Source organism: Argiope bruennichi, chromosome X1 (assembly GCF_947563725.1).
Source record: "Argiope bruennichi chromosome X1, qqArgBrue1.1, whole genome shotgun sequence".
NCBI lineage: Eukaryota > Metazoa > Arthropoda > Arachnida > Araneae > Araneidae > Argiope > Argiope bruennichi.
Window position 1 is genome coordinate 55251269 of NC_079162.1, and position 23778 is coordinate 55275046.

At 26.5% G+C, this 23778-nt stretch overlaps 1 protein-coding gene across 1 annotated transcript; it reads right to left on the bottom strand.

Moving 5' to 3' along the window:
• Window positions 1-1652: 1652 nt before the first annotated feature.
• Window positions 1653-22555, bottom strand: LOC129958977 (testis-expressed protein 9-like). The gene is made up of 11 exons (XM_056071743.1): window positions 22158-22555; window positions 19383-19494; window positions 17846-17897; window positions 16891-16976; window positions 14354-14393; window positions 12931-13132; window positions 12018-12100; window positions 9654-9827; window positions 4146-4280; window positions 3161-3295; window positions 1653-1825 (listed from the first exon to the last, which is right to left on the bottom strand). The coding sequence occupies exons 2-11, from the start codon at window positions 19487-19489 to the stop codon at window positions 1751-1753; spliced, it is 1089 nt and encodes a 362-aa protein (XP_055927718.1). The 5' UTR covers window positions 19490-19494; window positions 22158-22555; the 3' UTR covers window positions 1653-1750.
• Between the last annotated feature and the right edge of the window lie 1223 nt (window positions 22556-23778).

A 23778-nucleotide genomic window follows, 5' to 3' on the forward strand; every position in this document is an offset into this window, starting at 1 on the left:
GAATAAAATATGTAATATTTCTAAAATCTAATGCTTAAAATTTTTTTGATAAATAGAAAATTCATGAAAAAATAAGATTAATGCTTGTTTATAATATAGATCAAGTAAAAACTATACCCGTAACAGACATATGAATGGAAATCTAAGTATCATACATTAAAACTAAGTTACATATTAAAAGCAGAGTTGTAAAACCTCATTTAATTTTAGAAATTAATTCTTTTGTTTTCGCATATCCATACTGTCTTCATTAATAAAATCAAACTAATAACGAAAAATCGAATGAAAATGCATACGAAAAAAATTACTTTATTCAAGTTACGTTGTACCAAGTCTGTATCAGATTTATTATCTTCACTGTGTAATATGAACAATAGATAATATAATCAACTGTCGTTCACAAATAATTTTAAAAATGACAAAATTTTTGAATTTAATATTTTAGGTTAAACAAATGAAATAGCAAATATGCAATTAAATGATAAAGAATACTTCACAAAAAGATTATTTTAATATGAGACATGTCGTGAATGGTTAAATTTTGATAGTAACATTTTTTAAAACGCAAAATTTTATTATTTTAAATAACAGTAGTAATTTTTCAGAAATTAGTGTTATCGCTATTACATGTTACAGCTATCGTTTTAAACATTAATACACATATTACATAAAAAATAATTTAAAAATTTTCACATGTAATTACACTGACAAGAAATAAGTCATAAAATTACGTTGCATGCACATGGCAGCAACAAATAAAATTAAATTCTTATTTGAAAATAGAAATTTCATAAACATCCTCCTAAGTAAATTATTTACAACGATGGAAATGTGTCCATAATTTGACATGAAATGTATTTCTAGATTAATGACACCAGTTATCATAATAACTATTTCCTTTTGAAAGACAATTTTTTTTTTTAAGCAAATAAAACTACACTTTGTTATTATATGAGTAGAATATATAACAGTTGTCTTATTTTTTTCAAGTTGAATTGATGATCGTAGCTGTATAAATGACTTTTCAAAATAGAATCTTCTAATTAGGAAATAGGATATCAATTTCAAAGCGTGTAGTTTAAATTTTAAAATCCTCAAATAGTTGTTTTGCTTGAAACCAGTAAATCTAAACTCAAATAATAATGTTCTAACATCATGAGTTTTACTTCTTTAAATGATATTTTAACAAAACATCCACAAAAATAAGTACAATATATTTTTCTTTCTGGTCTATTGATGATTATTAAAAAAAAGCTACACATACCAACTTAATTTTCCGATTCATTGGCAATTTTTTTATATATTTTAAACTTTGTACACTACATAATTGATCAAAATTTGCAATACAAACAGTTTGGTACAAAAAATTAAAAGATTTTAACAAACAAAAAAGGTTTTTAAACGCCAATATTTTGAATTTTACATAATTGTTCACTGGGACATTTTTTAACAGAATGTTTGAATAAATTTATTCAAAGATCATGTGTATGATACTTGTCAATGTATATGAGTTTTAAAATTTCATAATAATAGACAGTATGCACATGTTTATCTGTTGTAAATCATATGTTTGGATGAATATGAATAAACATATCCGAAGTAAACAAAAGAAACAATAAAATATCATTAAAATAATAATTCAGAATGCAGCTTTAAATAAGTATGAACGGATACAGACAAGAAGGCACTCATGAAATATCCAGACATCAACAAATTTATAATATGTAGGGCTTGAAATTTATGTCACATTTCAAGTACCTCTATCTAAGGCTTTCATAAACTCTTCTTCTGAAAATTGAACAGCTGTAGCGGCTTCAATATGCATCTGCAAAATAATAAAATGCATTTTGTTATTCATAAAAAGGACCAGCTTTAAAAATCCCAATAATAATACGCAATAAAAATAGTTTAAATTTAAACACAGAAGATAATTCTAATATAAAAATTATTATTATTTAACAATAAGATGTGCATTATAGGAGTATTTGTAAAGCAAAAAAAGTGTCTGTACATAATAGCTAATATTTGAAAGTTACATAAATTTATTGCACTTTTCAATCAAATTTTAAATTAGAAAAAATCTACTTTAATTTTATTAGCAATAATCTAGAATTTTTAAAAATTTTACAATGTAATTTAAATATAAAAGCTTTACAAAGGAAGTTTTAAAAAATCACTTCCCATACACAATAAAATACTTTTCCAAACTTAGTATGCTTAAAATAAGCAATCTTGAGAATCACTACACAAATTTGCTATATTGTATAGAAACACTGAGGGAGATTTTGGCAGAATACGTCCCAAGAGGATCCAATGACAATTATTAGCACTAACCAAACTAGGAAATAAAATTCTCTACAATAAATGATAGAATTTAATCCAAATTCATTTATAACATTGAGTTAGTTGGCTCACTATCATTTATTAAAAATAAAAAATAAAATTGTTTTTTTTTTGTTGTTTTTTGTTTTTGTTTTTGTTGTTGTTTTTTTTAGCATGAAATAAAAATAATACATAATACTAGAAAAATTACAAGGATGAAATAATTGAGCATAATTTATATATAAAAATGCTTAAAGTGGAAGCTTGATGATTTTGAGAAATTAATAAAATATTCAACTTCCCAATCGAAAGTAAATTTTAATTTATTTATCACTCAGACATAAGAGAAATTTAACTATACTGCCAACAAACCACTATCTTGAAACTGGATTTTCAAAACCAAAAATAAATACATTTTAAAGAATAAAGAATTTGAAACGTTACTTTTTAGGAAAAGATTGAAATTCAGATTATGATATTTACAACATCATTCAATAAGCAAATTGATGTAACTAAACTTTGAAGACATAAAAATAGTTTATTGATATATGATTTTGATAAACAGCGGAATAAAGAAAGACAGAAATAAATATAGAAAAGGAAGCACTGTACAAAATACGAAGAGGAGAAGAGACTCAAAGTCATGTAATAAATGCAATTATTCAGAAAAGGATCTGCCTATCGCGTTTTTAAATTCACTATTTTCATTCTTTTTCCATTTTACAGCAATAGGCAGTCGCTAAAAATGATTGAATATTATAGCTATTATTTTGAACATGAACATTAATTTGGGTTTTAAATATCGCCTTTTGTACTAAACATACAATAGTAAAGTTACCTTTTGTCTTTTTAAATTGTTAATAAGTTGCATCTGCTTTTTAATAGCATTATGTAATTCAGCGTTTTGTTTGTCAATTCTTCTATTTTCAGTTGACAGTTCTTCCATTTTTCTTTGGTAGTTTTCTTGAGCTTCCTAGTAAAAACAGTGAAGTGTAAGGTGAGAAAATACAAGTAAAAATAAAGTTCATATAATAAAATACGGAATTATTTGTTATACTATTTAATGCAATGTGCTGTCTTCTCACAACATAAAAGCGGAGCATATTATTATAAATTATCATGTGAGTGATGGTGTGTGATGTGAAAAGACGAAATTATGTCATAAAATTAATGCTGTTTACATAATCATTAATAAAATATTTCAGCTTTAGAGGTTAACATTAAAAAATCTTTAAGTACATTATTTAAAACGAAAACGAATAAACAATTACGAGGTTAACAAAAACCACATTTTCAAAATTTAGATACAGAGAAAATTTATCAATAATTACTTAGATAAAAATATTTTCTTTGATTTTTTTAATTAATTAACAGTGGCACTTATTTTTTTATAATATCACTATGAAAAACAACGTTTAAAATCTAAAAATTAACGAGTTAGTTATTAAATGTTTTGTTTTAAATTAGGTACTAAATAAAAAAAAGATAATTTCTATAATTGTTTAATACGTCTGTAACAATAACAACATGAATCTAAAAATTCTGCAACAGTTGTACCCTTTGAAATATGGCGTTTTAAAATGTAAGTCAGTTAACATTTTTGATGCAATGGTTTAGAAATATTTATTCAAAAAATTCAGAATTATTCATTTCAAAATAAAAATGCTAAGCTTCTGAGAGAAACGTCACTTTCATTTATCTTTCATCATTGTTCAAAAATCATTATTTTACTAGGAAAAAAAATCTATGATCATCAAGAATAATAAACTTTAACATAAAATTATCTGCCTCATAAAATTAACAAAAAAAAAAGTTATACTGACTTTCGCAGCCTGTTTGGCTTGACGTAATTCAGTTTTAATTCTTTCATTTTCTTCTAAAGCTCGAGAAAGTTTGGTCTCGAGGCTGGATTTGATAGAAGCTGCTTGCCTTTGGCCCTGCTTTAAAATGTCAGTTTCCTTTAAAAATAAATAAATGTTTTAGAATATGCCATAACAGTGTATATTTAATAGGAAAAATAATAGCAAATAATGCTATGTTATATTTTATTAATTTCTCATATTAAACATTAACAGTATTTAAATGTATATAAAAACTGCAGCAAAACTTTAAAATATTCAAGACAGCCTTTTATATATTTCTTATCTTTCTTCATAAAATATACTATAAAGCAATTCAGAAAAATGGACGTTTTTCAACGATAATACTTATTATATATATATATAAAACTAAAAGTGTTTAAAGCTGTCAAAAGAAAAAAAAAATTGCAATTGTAAAAGATTTTTATTTTGTTAAAGTTCACAATATTTAAGTTTCATAAGGAATTTATTCATTTGTTTATAACTAATACATATTTATATTAAATTTACAACTCGCACTTATTTAATATGTTAATAATACAAAGTAGTGTAGAAACAGAAAAGGTGAAAAATTTATGAAATTTCATATTTTATGTCTACTTCCATAGGAAACTAAAGTAAATGATATAAATGAAAATTGTTCCTCATCATAATTATTACAGAAAATGCTAAAGTAAGCGTTGTTTAACATCTGTTTTATTTAATTACTTATAGGTTTACTTGTCATAAGAATTTCAAGTGGGACAAGCAGAAGCATAATTAAAGGTAAATTTCGATTAATATTATTTTGAAAAACAGCAATAAAAATACACTTCTGCTGGAAAAATAAGCAACAAATGCAAAACTCGGAATAAAACAAAAATTATTTAATGGATATGCGTGAAAAGTGCAACATTACTAGACCACATATCAAGGAATAAAGCAAAGATAAACAAAAATACATATATTACGATCGTTGCGGTGAGGTAGAGAGTGCCTGGCGGCACGCTGCGAATTGCAATTCGTCTTTCGAACGTGTCCCACATATGTTTTATGGCTTTCAGGTCCGGTGATCTAACAGGCCACGCCATCTGTGGAATGGTTTCACTCACCAAATAACTCCGCACCGATCGCGTTCTATACGGCCGGACGTTGTCCGGCCGTATAGAACAAGGCCTTATAGAAACCGCACCGTTGTCCGGCCGTATAGAATCCGCACAAGAAGTTGTAGGATTTCGTCGAGTTATTGTACACCTGTGACGGATCCCCCAGCCAATACGTGGAGGTTGGTTCAGGCATTCATTGCTATGTATTTCCAGATAAGTAAACCGCCACCTTTGTAATGGTCTCTTTCAACTATGTTTGGAGCTCGATGACGTGTCTCTGGCTTATGCCATATCATTGGCCTTCTTGATACGTTCTGGATGTTAAATCGAGACTCATCCGTAAAGAGTACGTAGTAGCTCCACTACACATTGCAACAGACAGCGATCATCTGACAATGTGGTGATTCTCCTGCGTCCAAAATCATGTCTTCTGGCGTTTTGATACCTTTGATAATGGTTTCACAGTCTATGGATGGTATTACGAGACACATTCTGCTCTCTGACAACAGTAGATTGTCTTATACCAACTTTCAACATAGCGACAGCCTTCCAACGTATGTTATCGTGTAAATGGTTTCTTCGACGCATGCTTTGCGCTTTAGTTACCACAGACTTCGCAGAATTATCATTGCTTACGAACTGAAGCGTACGTCCAGTAAGCGCCTTTTTAAGGTGTTATTGTGTGACAGCGGGATTGCATTTTATGCTAATTTAACCATTTGCATTCGGCGATGATACCTCTGTCTCATATGTAAACTGTATGCTTTAATTCACCATACCTCGTCTTTTCGTATTTGTTGCTTATTTTTTAAACAAGAGTGTATCTAAAAAAGTGCAGCGAAATACAGAACAACAGATACATCAAGTGATGAAATGTGTTTATGAAGCAAACTAAAATCTTATGAAAATTTGAGAATCTTTAAGATGTATTAAACGATTCAAATGAGACTTTTCTACAACAAAAATTTGTAGACAAAATTGTTCAATTGAAAATGTTTAAATTATGGAAGGATGAAAGCCATGTAATTTAATATAACATGATGAAACGCCAACAGATCCCCAAATCACCAATGAGGGGGGAGGGGAAAATGATAAAACCTCTAAATAATAAATATTCCGATTATTATCTTATTTTAATAAATAAATAAATAATCTTATATTAATAACTAAATAATAAGTAGAATTTCTAAATAATAAATATTTATGCCTGAGGTGTATGTGACTAAGTTGAAACCTATTTCAGATGATATTACAACACCAAGTAATGAAGAAGTAATGATTATATACGGTTTAATAATGAGCACTTTCTTGTTAATTTTCTGTTCTAATTTTTCAATAGGTACAGAAATAAATAAGAAAATAAATAAAGGTTTCTTAGATCTTAAAAAACTTTTGCTGAGCAAATATATTACCATACTACTATTCATAAATAAGTTGCTTGTGAAGATTATATTACTAATTAGAATCTAAAAATACATATTAATTTCATAAATCATTTGTCAACTTTGAAGGAAGTGCACAACCCGAGAGTATAAATAGATTTTTAATAAAAAAAAAATTATAAACTTTTAAATGCCGATTGTTTATTATAACTTTTGTTGTTAAGCAAAGAGAAATTCTAAAATTCCAAACATTAATGAAAACGCAATTCATTTTCGCCATTTGTTACTTACTACATGTAAACTCATGTCAGAGTGGATGATCTATCAATCAATTTTATTACTTTTTTTCCGTTTCATTTCTCACCAAGCAGCAATTTTTTCGTGGTATACCTACTTAACGTAATTTTGATTATTTCCCAGTCCATCCTGTTGTTTAAAGTCTGAAACAAATTCCTACAGACTATATGTATAATATATTTCAAATCTGATGTTACCTTAGGTGATCAAGTGCAAACGAAAAACTGTTGTTTCAAAGCCCAATGTTTAAAGTTATAATTGATGATGATACCATTACAAGTAAATGCGCATTCTATATTATTGAAAGATCTTGATCCGCTTTTTAAAATTGATATGTATGATATATATTTCGATCGTGGTTAGAAAGTAGATAAAAAATTTATATGCCTGCATCAAACTTTGAAATTTTTTGAAAGAATTATCTTATTTTTTTAGCTATAGAGAATGAACAAGATATATGCCATTAACATAGATGCCTATATTGCAAAATACCTGTCATTAGTACAGATGATTATATTGCAAAATCATGCCATTAGCATAGATATTTACACTGAGGTGACAACAGTTATGTAATACCTTCTAGTAACGTGTCGGACCTCCTTTTCCCTGAAAAGTGCAGCATCTCGATGTTACATGGACTCGTTGGAAGTCTATTGCAGAAATATTGAGCCATACTCCTCTACAAAAGTCCATATTTGCGAAAATGTTGCGAGTACAGGATATTGTGAACGAACTGAGATCTCGATCATGTTCCGTAATGTTGGATGGATTCTTTTGGGGCGATCAGTTTGGCCAAATCATTTGCTGGAATTATCCAGAATGTTCTTCAGACCAACCACGAACTGTTGTGGTCCAAAAACATGGCGCATTTTCACCCATAAAAATTCCATCATTGTTTGGGTACATGAATGGCAGCAAGGGGTCTCCAGTTATTTGAACATAATCATTCCCAGTCAATGATCGATTCATTTGGACCAGAGGATCCAGTTCACTACATGTTAAAACAGCCCACGTCAGCACGGAGTCCCATTAACTTACACAGAACCTTTTGACAAATGGGGTACATGGCTTCATGGTGTTTGCGCCACACTCGAACCCTACCATCAGTTCTTATCAACTGAAATACTGAAATCGCGACTCATCTGACCAGGCAACGGTTTTCCTGTCGTTTAGGATCCAGCCGATATGGTCACGAACCCAGGAGAGGCGCTGCAGGCGATATAGTGCTGTAAGTAGAGACATTCGAGTCAGTCTTCTGCTGCCATAGCCAATTAGAGAAATTTCGTCTCACTGTCCAAACGGATAAGTCAATCGAACGTCCCACATTGTTCCCTAAGGTTATTTCACGCAGTGTTACATATCTGTTGGCACTCACAATTCAACGCACACGTCGCTCTTTTCGATCACTGAGTGCAGGCAGTCGGCCACAGCTTTGTCCATGGTAGGACGATATACCTGAAATTAGGTATTCTCGGCATACTCTTAACACTGTGGATCACAGAATGTTGTATTTCCTAACGATTTTCGAAATGGAATGTCTCATGCTTCAAGCTTCAACTACCAATCAGCGTTTAAAGTCTGTTAATTCCCATCGCGTCTGTTAAAAGTCCTAATTCCCATAATCACGCCAGAAACCTTTTCACAAGAATCATTTGAATGCAAATGAATGCCTTGTCAATGCACTGCCCATTTATATATTTTGTAAGCGATGTTACGGCTATTTGCATATTGCTATCCCATGACTTTTGTCACCTCAGTGTATATTGCATTCGGAAGAATTCTGTATATATGCAAATCAAAATAGAGAAAACCTGAATGACGATCATCAACAAACGCTTACTCCTTACATTTAAAACATCCAGCAGTAAGAGATGATGCCGTCTGAATAGAACATAAAGCAACAGAAATGTGTACGTTTAACCTTTTGTACATGCCAATAATTTTTCAAGAGTTTCGGCATGTAAAATGAAAGCGTGAGATGTTCGAAATGCTCCAGAGCATAGTTCAAGGGCCCAATTCAAGAGTTAACTAATTTGCAAAAAATTCAAGTAAGAAAGCCTAGCTGGACCATAAACTACACTTGACCGAATAATGTTATATCCGAAGCAAACATGCACTATCAAGCTCTCTAAAGTAACAATATTATTCTTTTAAGAAAATGGGCTTTTTGGGCTAGTTTAATTTTTCCTTTTGTTGTGAATAATTTCACTTTTTATTTGAATACAAGAATATAACTTCTAGATTCCCAACCCTAATAATCGTTTAATCGAAATTAAAATCATGGTAAATAAGATACATATAGAAATGAATAATGTGGATATGTTCCGACATAAATTTAATACAGTTCTTAGTAAAAAATTTTGTTTCAACAAAACAAAAAAAAATCACTATGGCATCGGATGCTGTATAAACGGAAAATCTAAAACGCATATAATAGAAAAGAGTATCAAAAATTTAAAACATTCATAAAATCAAATACTTTAAATTAAACTAGTTTCTTAATGTAGATTTTAACAAAACAAACAAAAAAACTTTTTAAACAGAAAAATTATAAAAACTTGAACGTAGAATTAGTGAAGTAAAGGGCTATGAACTAAAAATTATGCATTTTAAAAATATTACGCTGCTAAATAACTACATTTAAAAAATGTAGGTTTAAAAAGTAAAATGCACACAGACTGAAAATAATAAAATGCAAATGCACTTACTTTATTCACAAAACTTAATTCTTTTTTTATCCTGTCACATTTATCCTTCGTTTCATCTAACGCTTTTTGCAATTTTTCTATTTGCTGTTCTTTGTTAGAATTCTCACGTTGTAACTTGCTTCGGTCTATTTCAGTGTCTTTTAATCGCTGTTCTAGCAAAATAATCATTTCGTCCTAAAAAATTTCATCATAATCATTGTTTGATTTAAAAAGGGAAATCAAAGAACTATTTATTGCAATAAATAGAAAAAATACAAAAGGCAAACAAAATGTTAATATTGAAATCTTTTGAAGTCTAATTTGGCTGGAGAGCTTTATAACGCATTAAATTACTGTTGAAAAAACAAAGGTCTTCTAAAGTAAATAAAAAATGAAAAATAACGATTTTGTTTTCAGTTATTTATTTTCCACATTTTTTTTTTTTTTGTTTGTTTAAATACAGATAACTTATTTTCTGATAAAATATTTAGCAGGAAGAATTCTGAAGATTTTTGACCATCATTTATTTTAATATCCAATCTTGTATATTAAGATTCATTAGATTTCAAGAAAATAATTTAATTTAATTTTCTATATGTTAAAAAAAACAAATATAATAAAATTACAGATAAATATGTTTCTTTCCATAAATTATGCTTTCATCATTCAAAAAAATTCAGTTTTATTAAATATAATTTAAGTATACATTGAAACTAAATGAAGTTCCAGACTGGTTAAAATTTACTAATTCAAATATCATTCATTTATTAGCAATCCAAGCAGAGCCTACCTAAAAAAAATTTTTAAGTCCTGCCACAATTATGCACAGTTATACCTAAGTGATTAATACTTTTGGAACTATCTGACAGAAAAGACCAAAAATTTGAAAGCATTTCCTAAAAAAATAAACTTCTTGTCAATCTTTAAACAAATAAATCTAATTCCTCTAAGCACTTTAAAAGTTTTCATTTTTATTAATCAACCGCTATTATTTAATATTACATAAACAGATTCATAAGAATTTAATAGATGACTTGAGTAACATAAATACAGGTAATTAGAATAATTTATTGATAGAAATCTCGATCATATCAAATATAACAGGGTTTTAATGCTCAGTTTGACTCCTAAGATATCAATAACTTGAAATACGAATAAGTAATCCAAAGATAACTTCAATAAGTTACACAAACTGATAACTGAAGGCAGCGTGAATATGAAAACATATTTTTAAGATACATGCAACTGATAAATTAGGTAAAAATTGTATTCCTTCTGTAACTAGATAAAGAATGATATACAAATTAAATAGCTTTTTATGTTCTACTCTAAATATAGGGGAAACATTGCTTTCACTATATACATATAACAAAACTATAATTCTATTGCAAATTAAAATTGATCAGTTAAAGAAAACTCAAAGAAAGCACATTATTACATTTCTGAAATAAGGAAGATTATAAGATCTTCAAAAACTAAATTAAAGCATCAAATTCAAAGCTTTCATCTTCATTTTGGAACAAAATATTCTCAGCAAATTTTTTGACAATTTGATTAGCAGCATACCATACTGCAGTAAAAAACTCTATCATAATTCAACAAAACTTTTGTTTCAAGGACTAATTTATGCTACAATGTAGTCCACTGCTACAGTGTAATTTAAATATACAATGTAGCACATTGTGGATTTAAAACGCACAGAATGCCAACTGCATGAAAAAAAAAAATCCGTACAATTAGTATTTATTTACTACTCATTTCTTAAAAATTAATCGATATTTGAATCATAAATTAAGCAAGTGATTTTTTAAACATATCTACCAATGTTACAGCCATAGTTTTTACAAATATAAGTATTTATTCTTAAGAATATAATTATCACTTACAAATTTAATTATTTCAAATTTGGGAACCAAAAGCAAATAACTAGAGATGGCAGTTATGTATCATATTTAAACAAAAATAGAAATAACAGTTAACATATTTAAATCACTTGATTTGCAATTAATAAGCTCAAATAAAAGATCTCAAAACTAAAAAAACTGTATTAACGATTTGTTGATATGAAAAAATATTAATAAATCTTATACGAAACATTTAAAACTTTTTAATGCTTATGTTCTTATCTTTTGAGCTTTTCAGCCTTTCACAACTATTGTATATTTTCACTCTTTAATCTTAAAAAATTTCACTGAATTATTTAACTCTGACATTCTGCTGGCCAAAGAATTCATATAATAATTCATCCCATACAAGTTAGGAAATGATAATTAATAACACTTCTAACAAGAAATTTTAATAAAAAATTACTTTCTTTAGTAGCTCTGCTGATTTGCATCACATAATGCTTGCCACAGCATAATATATTTAAACATTTGAACCTACCTTATCAACACATTCCCGTATTAAAGTCTCTAATTCTTCTTTCAAACTTCTAACTTGAGCATTTAAAAATTGCACAGTCACCTCTACAAAAAAGAAAAAATCATAAGGCGAAATCTCAAAACAGATAAAACCTTAATGTCAATGCTTTCAGAAAGTGGGTAGCAATTTAAATAAATGAAATGATCTCAATAAGATATTAGCTATACAAAATAGGAAGAGAAGAAATTAAAATGCATTTTTAGCAAGAGAAGAGCTTTATGAGCAAAGTTCATAGAAGAAGAAAAAAATACAGGAAAAAAATTAAAGGAGCTTTATTTTGTTACAATTATTAATGCTACAAGAGCAACATGTATTATTTCCAAATATATACTTCAAAAACTTGTTTATCATTAGATTCCAATTGATGCATTATAGATCTGTAATTTTGATTGCCATGATAAATATCTATTAATTATGTTATAATAATATCTTAATAAATATTATAACAATATATGATTTTTTAGAATTACATACTAAACATCAATATTATTCAGTTTTATAAATAGTATTCATGAAATTTTAAATAAGAAAAATTAAAAGTTCTCAGATAATATGTAATGATAAATGATGAAATGTTTTGTGATAATAAGACTTTTTTCGGGGGTTGGAGGAAATCTCAATTTAATAAAAAGTTCCATCTTAAACAGATTATTTATATCATTCATTTATAAAAGAAAAATCATAATTTTGCATCACAATACAAAGCAAACTACTCAAACTATCAGAATAACAACAAAAAAAAAAAAAGTGAACTACCTTGCAAAATGCAGTGCAAAAGTTGTGCAGAGAAGAAAATTTGCCAAAATACCAATACTGCACAGCGGTTTCTAGCAAACACTATCTATACTCTTGCCTGTAAAAATTGTTTCCCCACCGTCAGTATAATAATCCGGAATGTCTCCCAGTATTCCTCCCAAGCCACCTCCTTCTCGCAATAAAGGAGCCAAAGATGAGTTGCGGGTAACCGTTGAAGCCAATAGCCTTTTGTTTTCTTGACTTAAGTCTCTGTGTCTGTTTAATAACGAATCACGATTAGGATATCTCCTAGGTGGCTTATAGCTAGAAGTACTTGTAGTCTAAAATTAAATGATTAAATTAGCAAAAGATAAATGTGTATTAATTCAGCTTTCAAAAAGGATAAAATTTTAATAAAATAAATTCGATAGTTCAAAACCTTGATAAGAATAAAATATTCACAATTTATGATGAGCAAAAAAAGTAATTTGATATCAATAATAACTTGACATACAGGAGAAAATGTTAACCAGCAATTATAATAAATAAATATTTTATGGAAATGCCTAATTCAATAGTGAATATTTATAATAAATTTTAAAGAATAAAGATACTTCAATTAGAAAAATAAACACAAATTATCTTACATAAAAGCTGAAAAAGCAAACATTACAATAAATATTCATTTAATTAATAAAAATTAAATTAACTCCCAGAAATAAAGCAAAAATTCTTTCAAAAAATTTACATCAAAATGAAAATGAGAAAAAAATACTGAAATTAAATAAACCATAATATGCATAACTTTGAAATTAAGCCATTACTTTTCATCATTCAAAATATTTTTCAGTTACCAGAAAAATAATTTCAAAAACAAAAAAATATCCAGATTATGGAAAATTTATTTTAAAAATAAAAAAATTCGTAGCTCCTAATAAAACACCAACAAATTAATAAAATATATTAAGCTGAATCATAGGTAATATGTACAGGGTATATCCTCCCTAAAACAAATATTTTATGCAAAACACACATACAGAAATGAAATAAAAATGTAATCACTTGTGCTTATCAACATATTAAAACAATGGATATTTCATTTTAAAATAGCAGTGTTTAAAAAATGTTTAAAGCATCATTATATATGAAGTTTTAATTTAGTTTTCAAAAGAGATTTAAAAACAATGCTTTTTCCTAGAGGCATGTTTATAAATCACTTTACGATAACAAAATAGGTTCCAGATTTATAGTTCATAATGGGATGTGCTAAATGCACAATAATTTAAAAGGACCTATGGTTGTAATAAAATTTGTCTTAATGTAATTAACAACTATCATACCATTAATGTAATGCAGTAAATTTCATTTTTCACAATTTTTTTTAAATAAAGATTGAGTCTTTTTCCACAGCTGATTCATTTTTTAATGGATAAACATGATGCATTAAACAGACTATAGAATAATATGTTTATTTTGTTGACAAAATGACAAGCTGCTTATCAGTTATTCTTTTTGTAACACTTTATGCTTTTTGTATGCAATTACAAAATGTCTACTCATACCTTTTTGGGCTCTCTTTCTTCAAAATGAACTGGACTCATTCTAAAAAGAAAAAAACATTGTTCATTGTGAGGTGTGAGAATTTTTTCTATGATAAAACAATTGCTTCAATACAATTAAGCATACAAGGAGTTTTTGGTAAGATTGTTAAAATATTACTTCATTTAATTTTGACAAATGTAATGATGTAAAAAATATTAATATGCAACAATAAACTTTTCAGAATACTCCATCTTATATAAGGGAAAAGGGTAATTCATATATCTATGTTACCAAAAAGAAACCTCTTTATATCTCATTACAAAATGATCAGTTGCTTTTAATTTTGTTGTTTATGCATTTAATAATGATAATTAAATAATATCACATGATTGATGATTAACAAAGACATTTCTAAATCATTTTAAACTGATGATTAATGTCGTTATAAATCATCATAACCTAAATTTCAGTAATACTAAAGACAATTCTTTCTACATTAATCCAATATTTTCTATAAATTGAACATAAACCTTCTCCTCATCTTAATCTCACTTTTAAAAAATAAGTGTTTACATATCTGCGTGTTTGCTGTGTTCAAACGAATTTATTGCACTTCAGGCAAATCATTTGGCAAACAAATAATCGCAACAGTGACTCAATGCACCTTGAAATACAAACTTTAAAATTTAATGTAGAAAATTATTTATTTAATATTTTTGTGCATATTTGCGACCACAATCGTATCTGATTATCGTAAGAGAAAAAATCAATGCTCTGTTGGTTAGAACTAACGATTTTCATTTAAATGCAAATTGTTTTGAATGGCTAACACAATTTATTGAATTTTGAGATTTTTTTAAAAACGTAGTCAGTTTATCTACAAGAATGTTAAGAATAAAAACCCTTTTTTCAGCCCAACTTTCAAATTTCGTTACATTTTTCAAATTTCCTGAGGTAAAAATTAGAACATCCCCCCCCCAAATTTAAAATATGATCAAAATACTTATTTTTACTGACTTTATTTAATTGTTTTCTTGATGAGTTCAAAGATTTTCCTCATAGATCTATTGTAATGACAGGGAGAGAGATATTGGCAATGCATAAAATGAGAATTAATGTTCCAAGAATCATGAAAACATTTTTTACACAATCTAAATTTAATAATTTATAGCAGAGTCCATTAGGTGTTTTTTTTTTTTTTTATCGTGTCTGCGTTTTGAATTACATGCTTTGACTTTTTCAGTCAAAATTTTTGCATGCTTATATATCATTAAAATTTGTCTTACTGTCATTTTGACTTCACTAATATTCATGCTGCACAGGTGTTGATTGTGAACAAATAATTTAAAAGTACTTTTGATAAATAAGAAAGGGGTGTATTTATAATTTTATTTAAATTTTGTAAGGAGATATCCTAAAGCCAGTATTTGGATAAACATAGCTTCAATGAGGTCAACAAAAAACAATCAAATATATTTAACAGTATATGCCACTATGAAACTTGAAATAACAATAATTAAGATTAACTAGAATCATTCACATTTATAAATACACTGCATTGCTTTAGAAATACATGCTAGAATGCAGTAGATAACTCCACATATTTCCCCTTATATAATACAGTTTGTTCTGTCTTTTCAAATTAAAACTTCTAATTATGAACATTTAAGCTAAAATTCTAAAAATTAATTAAAACTTTCAATTTATATTCCCTTTTATAAGGTTTTTACAAATTTCTATAAATAGCTTAATAATGAAAATTAATTTCACAATGTTTAAAAATAAATTTACATTCCTAAGTTTTCAAAATTTATAAATTAAAAAAAAGAAACAATGCATATTTTTCCAGAACAAACAAAACTACTTAACAACTGAAATATCTTAGTAGTACAATTAATAATAAAGTACCTTCAAGTAGAAAAATTCTAAAATACTAAAGTTTACAAAAAAAAAATGTATTTTAAGAGATTTTTAAAAAAATCACTACTAGAATCTCAACATATGTTTATACATAGTCATATAAAAATATTAGATAATAATTGGAAGCATTATATCTATAATAGACAAAATTAATAAAGGACTAACCACGATTAATCAGTATATAAAATCATTATTAAAACACCAGAGTTAAAATTTTAAAAAACTGATCATGGAATAGGAAAAAATAAATACTAAGTTCAAAATAAGTTAAAGAAGGCCTTCACAAGGGAAATTTAATATTTCCTTGTTCTATTTTAATGTATGAAGCAGTAAATAGAAAGAAATTCTAATAAATAAAAATATTACACATCAACTCTTTCTATAATTATACAGAAAACAATAAAATTAAATAAGATTACTTTTATGCATAAAGAATGAATAATTAAGCCTATCTGCATAAAAAAAAAATCATAACAAAAAAAAATTACCCCCAAAGCAAAAAAATATACACTTTACAAAAAGCATTAGTATTTTATTACTGAAAAATAAACCTCAAAATTACAAATTGAAGTTTGATATAAATGCTACAACATACTTATTTCTTAGAAAATGAAATAAATTTAAGCTAATTCATTACCGTTTAGATCCATCACTGCTGGCACTCTCCTTATTCTGAGTATCATTTTGCTCATTATGAGAAGACCCATCAGGGGGATCAGGAAACTTTTAAAAAAATAATTAACTTCTGTTATGAAAAAAATCATTAGCTTCAAAATAATTTCATTTGGATACAAAATTTTGTGTAAATGATTCAATCTTTTTAAGTTATATAAAAAGACACATAAAGAAAAGGTTAATTTCATCATTTTTTAAATAAAATGAAGTTTAATAATTTACTAAATTGATATTTTTGCATCAAAATAATTATTATAACAAAATAGTTTAAAGAGTTTTACAGAATTTCATAACACAATTTAGGTATAAACATTCAATTTCACTCAAAGTGGCCAAATGGGTATTCATTAAAAAATTTTATTCATTAGACATGCTTTGATAATTACTCATGCAAATAAGTTTAGAAAATATAAAAGCTATACAATTCAGAGAGTTAGTTTAAAATATCACAATTAATGTATATAAAATAATTATCATCAAAGCTTTACAAATATTTAATTGTAAATATAAAAACAATAGGAAAAAAGCAACTTATACATGAAAAAAAAAAGATATTATAAATTAAATACTTTGCTGTTTATTAAACAAGATGTATGCATAAAAACAGAAAATTATAGGACAGAAAACAAATGATTTAAAATCTTATTAATGTAAAAAAAAAAATTAATAAAGGTTGAGATTTCAAAAATCCAATAAATTAATGGGAAATTTCTATTTATAGAATTATTGAATGGTCAGTAAGCAAAAAAATAATGCAATACATCTTCTCATTAAAGTTGGAAAACCTCCTGGCATTTTAAAAGATTAAAAAAATAATGCAAAAAATAAAGCTTATAAAGGAATCCTAAAAATTTTAACTTGATCAATTAATCGAAAAAAAAAAAAAAAGAAGAAGAAGAAGAGCTTATACACTTTACCAAATCATTTTCATCCCTTTGTTCAGAATTTTCATTTTCTTGTTCATTACTTCTAGAAAAACATGCAGAAGTAAAATATAAATTATACTAAAATTATGTTCAACATGTACTTTCTAGTAACAAAAAATTAATATAAATAATACCAAAACTACACATGTTTAAAATATTTCTGAAGTGTACATAGATTGATATTTTTCAGTGATATTTTCAGGAACAATTTTATGCTTAGATCACAGAATATTTCGTAAATCCTATTTCACAAATACTGCTATGTATGTATTTACAATGCAGCACAATGTAAACATTTTTATACCATTCAAATGGCAAACAACTTTCCTAATACTCCACCCTTCAACATATTGTACTTTTAAAAATGATAACCTAAATTTTATTCACTGAAAGAATACAAATTTAAAAAATTCTAATTATTCAATATTTAAAAGAAAGTTAAAATGCTGAAACAATTTACAATAGACATTAAATGTTATATTTAGAGGTTAAATAACATAGTTTTTAATATTGTTATTCAGTGCACACAAATGTTGATTACTCTTAACTTGTATAAAACTAGAATTAAAAACAAAACTATTTTAACAATATTTTACACTGTGAAGAACAAGAGGATTCTGACAACTTAGAATCTCAGTTTAATAAAGAGCAGATAATCTGAACTAATTGAAAATGATGAAAAAATAATTTTAAAATCTATATAAATTAGATTCTATAAAATACCTTTAGATGATCATTTAGGGTAAAGGATAATCTAAAGATAGATAGATAAATATTAGGATATCTTTATATATATTAGTATGACGATATATTAGGATATCATTAGGATTATCATAAAGTGAAGAATGGAAGTACAATGACTTTAATAAAAAAATTAAAGACAAATTTTATTACACTGAAACTGGATTTTTTTAGAATTCTATTCTGTGCCAATCACACATAAAATTATGGACAGTAAGGAAAATCTGAGATTATTTTCAATGGAAATTTATATTTCAATTTCTTGCTCGTCAAGCTTAAATGGTAATCTAGATTTAAATAACAGGCACTTCACAGATAGTAATGCTATTTTATACGCATTAAAATATTACTAAAAATATCTCAAAAATCCAACAAGCCCCACTAGTTAGAATGTAACATTCGAAAAATCTACAAACAAAAAGATTAAAGAAATAAATGATAATCTGTCACAAGAATGAAACATTTAACTGAAAACTTACCTGCAAGTATTAGCAATTCAAATAAATAATAGTTATAAACATATTATAAACATACGTGAAATGATTAAGTTGAGGAGAACATACAGAAATAATCATGACATTCTTTTGTTTACATCATAAAACATGAATTTATAAACAGTATTGAATTTTATAAGTTATTCAGTTATTTTGTCTACTATGCAAATTATATATAAAGTTTGGCTTTTTAAAGAAATTCCGTTTTTAAAAATTACTTTGAATTAATATTTTTAAGACAGTTACATACTTCAAATTATTTAATTAAAAAATAGCACAGAAGACAACTGAACCTATTTCGATCTTCATCTTTTCCATCGGAGCCTTCATTACCATCACTCTGTTGATTTTCATCATTTCTGGCATGCCTGTTTTTTGGTCGTGCTCCAGTAGAATTCATGATGGCTATAATTTGTATTATATAAAACATTTTCATTCAATTTTGTAAAAAAAAAAATATTTAACTTTAATTTCTTTAGATTTTAAATACCATAACTACATTTTTAAAAATAAAAAAAAATGCCATAATACAAGAAATATGAAATTTTAATTGAAAGAAGTGAAACTGTTAAATAGGACAGTTAGTAATTTTTAAATAAAATGTCACATTCTACATATTTATTTCTATTCCTTTCTACCTCTTATCTAAAATTTACATGCATGTGATCAAATTTTTCTTTAAAGCATTTTTAAAGAAAAAAAACTAAAGAATTGAAATGAAAATCAGATTTAAATTGAATTTAACATTAATAAGAAATTTGAATTCATTTCTCATTACAATTTAAAATTATATGCATTAATACTAAAAGAATTTGATACGCTTGTTAATATTCAGAGTACAAAAATAACTACATCATTCTTGTATAAATAATAAATAAATTGAAAATTACAAGAGTAAAAGAAAAATATTAAAAATTCAGAATAAACTGAAAAATGGAATTTTATTTTCTTATTTTTATTTTTATGCATTTTCAGGTTTGATTACAGAACACAAAACTCTCTCTCAAAATTACTTTTAAAAGGGTTTTTTTTTTAGTTATTATTAATATTAGCTCCAGAAATTTAATTTTGATACAATCACAAAGAAAACTGAAAGACAAACATTATAATAATATGCTACAGCAATTGAAAGTTATTAACAGACATAAGATTCAAAGATTAAAGTAAAAATTGATATTTATTATAATAAAATATTATTTACCAAAGAGGACAAATATAAACAAATAGAATTAAGACTAAATTAGCTGAAACCTGGCCAACTAGCCTTTTCCCTATTTAACTCAAAAATATGTTATTCAAACTAATTAAAAATATTTTCTCAAATTTATCAAACTTCCTTATGATTTCAGAGATTACATAATTTCAATTTTAATTTCATAAAAATATTACACTTTATTTATAATAAAAGCACATTTATAAGAGCTTAAAGCAAATTAATTAAAATAATTAGTTACTTGGAGTGTTAAAGCTGAAAAGCAATCTACTTCTTTGCTTGCTTGATGGACAATGGAATTTGCAAATTTCAACATTCCCTGATTCTTTTAAACAATTAGTAAATAAAAATAGATAACTCTAGAGTGATAAGTTAAAGGGACACAAAAGTGTAGGTTAACAGATTTGTGTTTGCTATGAAAATAAGGAATATTTTTATTCATATTCAATACTAGAAATTCATATAATGTCAACCTTTTGAATTTTTTTTAATTGTCATTAGTTCCAGTTTCTTTAGTTTCATGATTACCTTTTAAAATTATATCAATAGACTTATTTTAACCAGAAAAAAATAAGCAAAGCTTTCATTTTTAGTTCAAACTTGTTAAAACTGCTGGTGTTTTTATTTATTTAATTAAAAGTAACTATTCAGTATAATTAGTATGATAAAGTAAATATATGAAAGAATAATTTTCTATAATATATTAAAAAACGTTTAAAGTTTTATTGATATATTGCAAAACATAAGTATCGATACCTCTAAAATTACAGAGGGAATTATATGACAACACACTGATTCTAAACAAGACAAAATGTTTTTTTTTTGTTTTTTTTGATAACATTAAGAGCAACTTAGATTTTTTTTTAAATTATTTCATCGTCTAAAATAATATTTCTTCAGAAAATAAAATGGAGAAAAATTGATATAGTGTGTGAAAACTACAAGAGAACAAGAGGAGAAAAGTAGGTGTGATCATTTAAGGGGTACATTACATGAAGTTCCAACTCTCAGAAATAATTATAGACACAATATAATCTATTTGCTTACTAAGTCTTTTAAAAATGCTTTTACAGCAATATTTCATTGTGAAATCATACAAAAATAACAGATACAAATATAGGCGAGGTTTAAAATGGTATATGACATTGTATAACATTAATGCACATTTAAATATCAAGTAATTTAGTAATGTCTTTTTATACATGTTTCAGTAATATGTAAAACATGTTTATTTTTTAAAGATAAATAGTTTTTATGCATCAATAATATGTCAAACTTAAAAAGTAAAGTAGATTTAAGAGTAAATTATTCAGTTCTTTACACACTGAATAATATATTTAAAAAAAATCATTAGCTCTCACATGGTAAAAACAACAGCTAACTTGAAAGCTTTACTTTTCATCAAACAGAAAGAATATCTATACATGAATAAAATAATGATAATATTCAGTGCTCTCACAGTAAGCAGAATTAATATAAACAGAACAAAATTTTATCATGGATCAATTAAGAAAAATCAACAGCTAACCAAAAAAAAAAATACTATTTGTATGTACAAAGTTAAAATGATAATGAATTGAAAAAAAAAAAAAGGTAAAGCTAGAAATTAACTTTTTTTTTTTTTTTTTTTTTTCAAATGCAAGATACAATAAATTTCGAAATTTTATCTAAAGAAGCGCGCAAAAATAGATCCTTTTAATTGTCATTACTTTAAATGACATTTAAAGTTGCAAAATTTTACTAAATTTAAGAATGTTATAACATGATTCAATATTAAAAAAACAGAAAGAATTATGAAAAACTTTGTCGTGCAATGATTAAAGAGAAAAGGTTTTGGGAAAATATTTTTACTTACGTCAGGTAAATTCAGCCTTCAGTATTTTTCTGGTGATTTATAACTTGCTATTAATCTATCACAAATTTACACACTCTTTAAAAAATGGAGTAAGCATCAACTATCTATTTTTTTATTCAAAAATGCTAATTTTGGGTAAATTGTCTTTAATAATTTAATCAATCAGGAAAGAATTGCTTTAACCTGTCGTACCGATGTTTGTAAAATTCTCCGAGCTTCAGTTCCCATAGAAACGCAGACGAACTTCTAGTTGCCAATATCCTGGCACAAAATTTATGTAGAATGGATTATGAACTCTTAGCTTCACACCAGATACTTGTAAATTTATAAGTGAATATAGTATTAATTTCAAAATTAAAAAAATGATCACAGAAAATTTGCACATGGATGCATCTTCAGGTAGAACAAAATTTCTGCTTTACCTGCATGGGCAATCACAAGCAACTGAAGGATTTCACGAACTGCTATTCAATAAAAATGTTCACTGAGCTGTGCGCGGCAGCACCCACACACCTGAACAATACGCATTCTCTCAGCGCCTCGACCATTGAGATTTCGCGCATTTGTTTCGAAGTACGTCCCACCTCCACAAGCAGTGGTGGATTGCCGCACAGGCGCACCAAGAAATTCATCTGGGGAGTCGGAGACCCCACAACTTGCTACACACATAAAGAGAAATAAAATTTACTCTTATAAAACAAGACCATAAACCATTAGAAAATTTGTTATCCGTACTTTTTGTTTAGCCTGGGATACATTTAAGGGCTGTAAACAATAACTTTATTTTTATTTCAATTTATTGCTGTATTTTATTTTTATTTAAACTTTTTTGACTTGAATAACAGAATGAAATAAACTGCAAAATAAATCTATTCTTTTGATTAAAATGTGTAATAACATGTAAGAGAAAAAAGTAAATCTTTATGCATATTGCAATAGTTTTACTTTTGGTCATTTTTAGAGTAATTCCCAATTATAAAGATAGAAAAACAGGAGGTTAATAAATTGAACTAAATTTTAAGTTTGTTATCTTCACGAAAAGAAATATTGTTATTCACACTTGAATAAATTTGTCTTGAACTCTGGATTACCACGTAATATAAAGAAGTAAACCTAAATAAAATATAACAACAATAAGGTAAATAAAATTTTTACCCCGATAATGAATTTTTTCAATTGCATAAGTGAAATTTAATTTTTTTTTTAATCAATATAAAAACTCTTGATATTGAAAATACTCATGCTAAAAGAATATAAATTGAAAGACAAGTTTGAATCCCTATTATTTCTATATCTAAAATGCAATATAATTGATTACAAAATATTCCTAAAAGTTTAAATCTATTTACAGTAGCCGCTTCCGCTGGGAGCAAAATTTTCTGAAAATTAAATTTTTAAATAACTTTTTTATTATTTTTACATGCATTGTAAATTATAAATAAAAAAAGCCAAATAATTAAGCTATATATAATAATTTCTAATTACATACGGTCTAAAAATTATTTTTTAATCACTCAGTTCCGACTTTTCTAACTTCCAAGTTGTGATGGCTTTTGTTTTCCCACTGTATATACTTTACACAAAATTAATTTTCTTTGCACGCAAGTTCTAAAGGATAGGA

What these genes read in the sequence shown, in the direction of transcription:
- LOC129958977 (XM_056071743.1), bottom strand. Translation starts at nt 19,489, where the DNA reads ATGAATTCTACTGGAGCACGACCAAAAAACAGGCATGCCAGAAATGAT. An exon ending in AGCAGTGATGGATCTAAACG is followed by an intron (nt 14,394 to 16,890) that starts GTAATGAATTAG and finishes TTTTCTTTTTAG; the next exon opens with AATGAGTCCAGTTCATTTTG. An exon ending in AATTAAGTTTTGTGAATAAA is followed by an intron (nt 4,281 to 9,653) that starts GTAAGTGCATTT and finishes TTATTTTTAAAG; the next exon opens with GAAACTGACATTTTAAAGCA.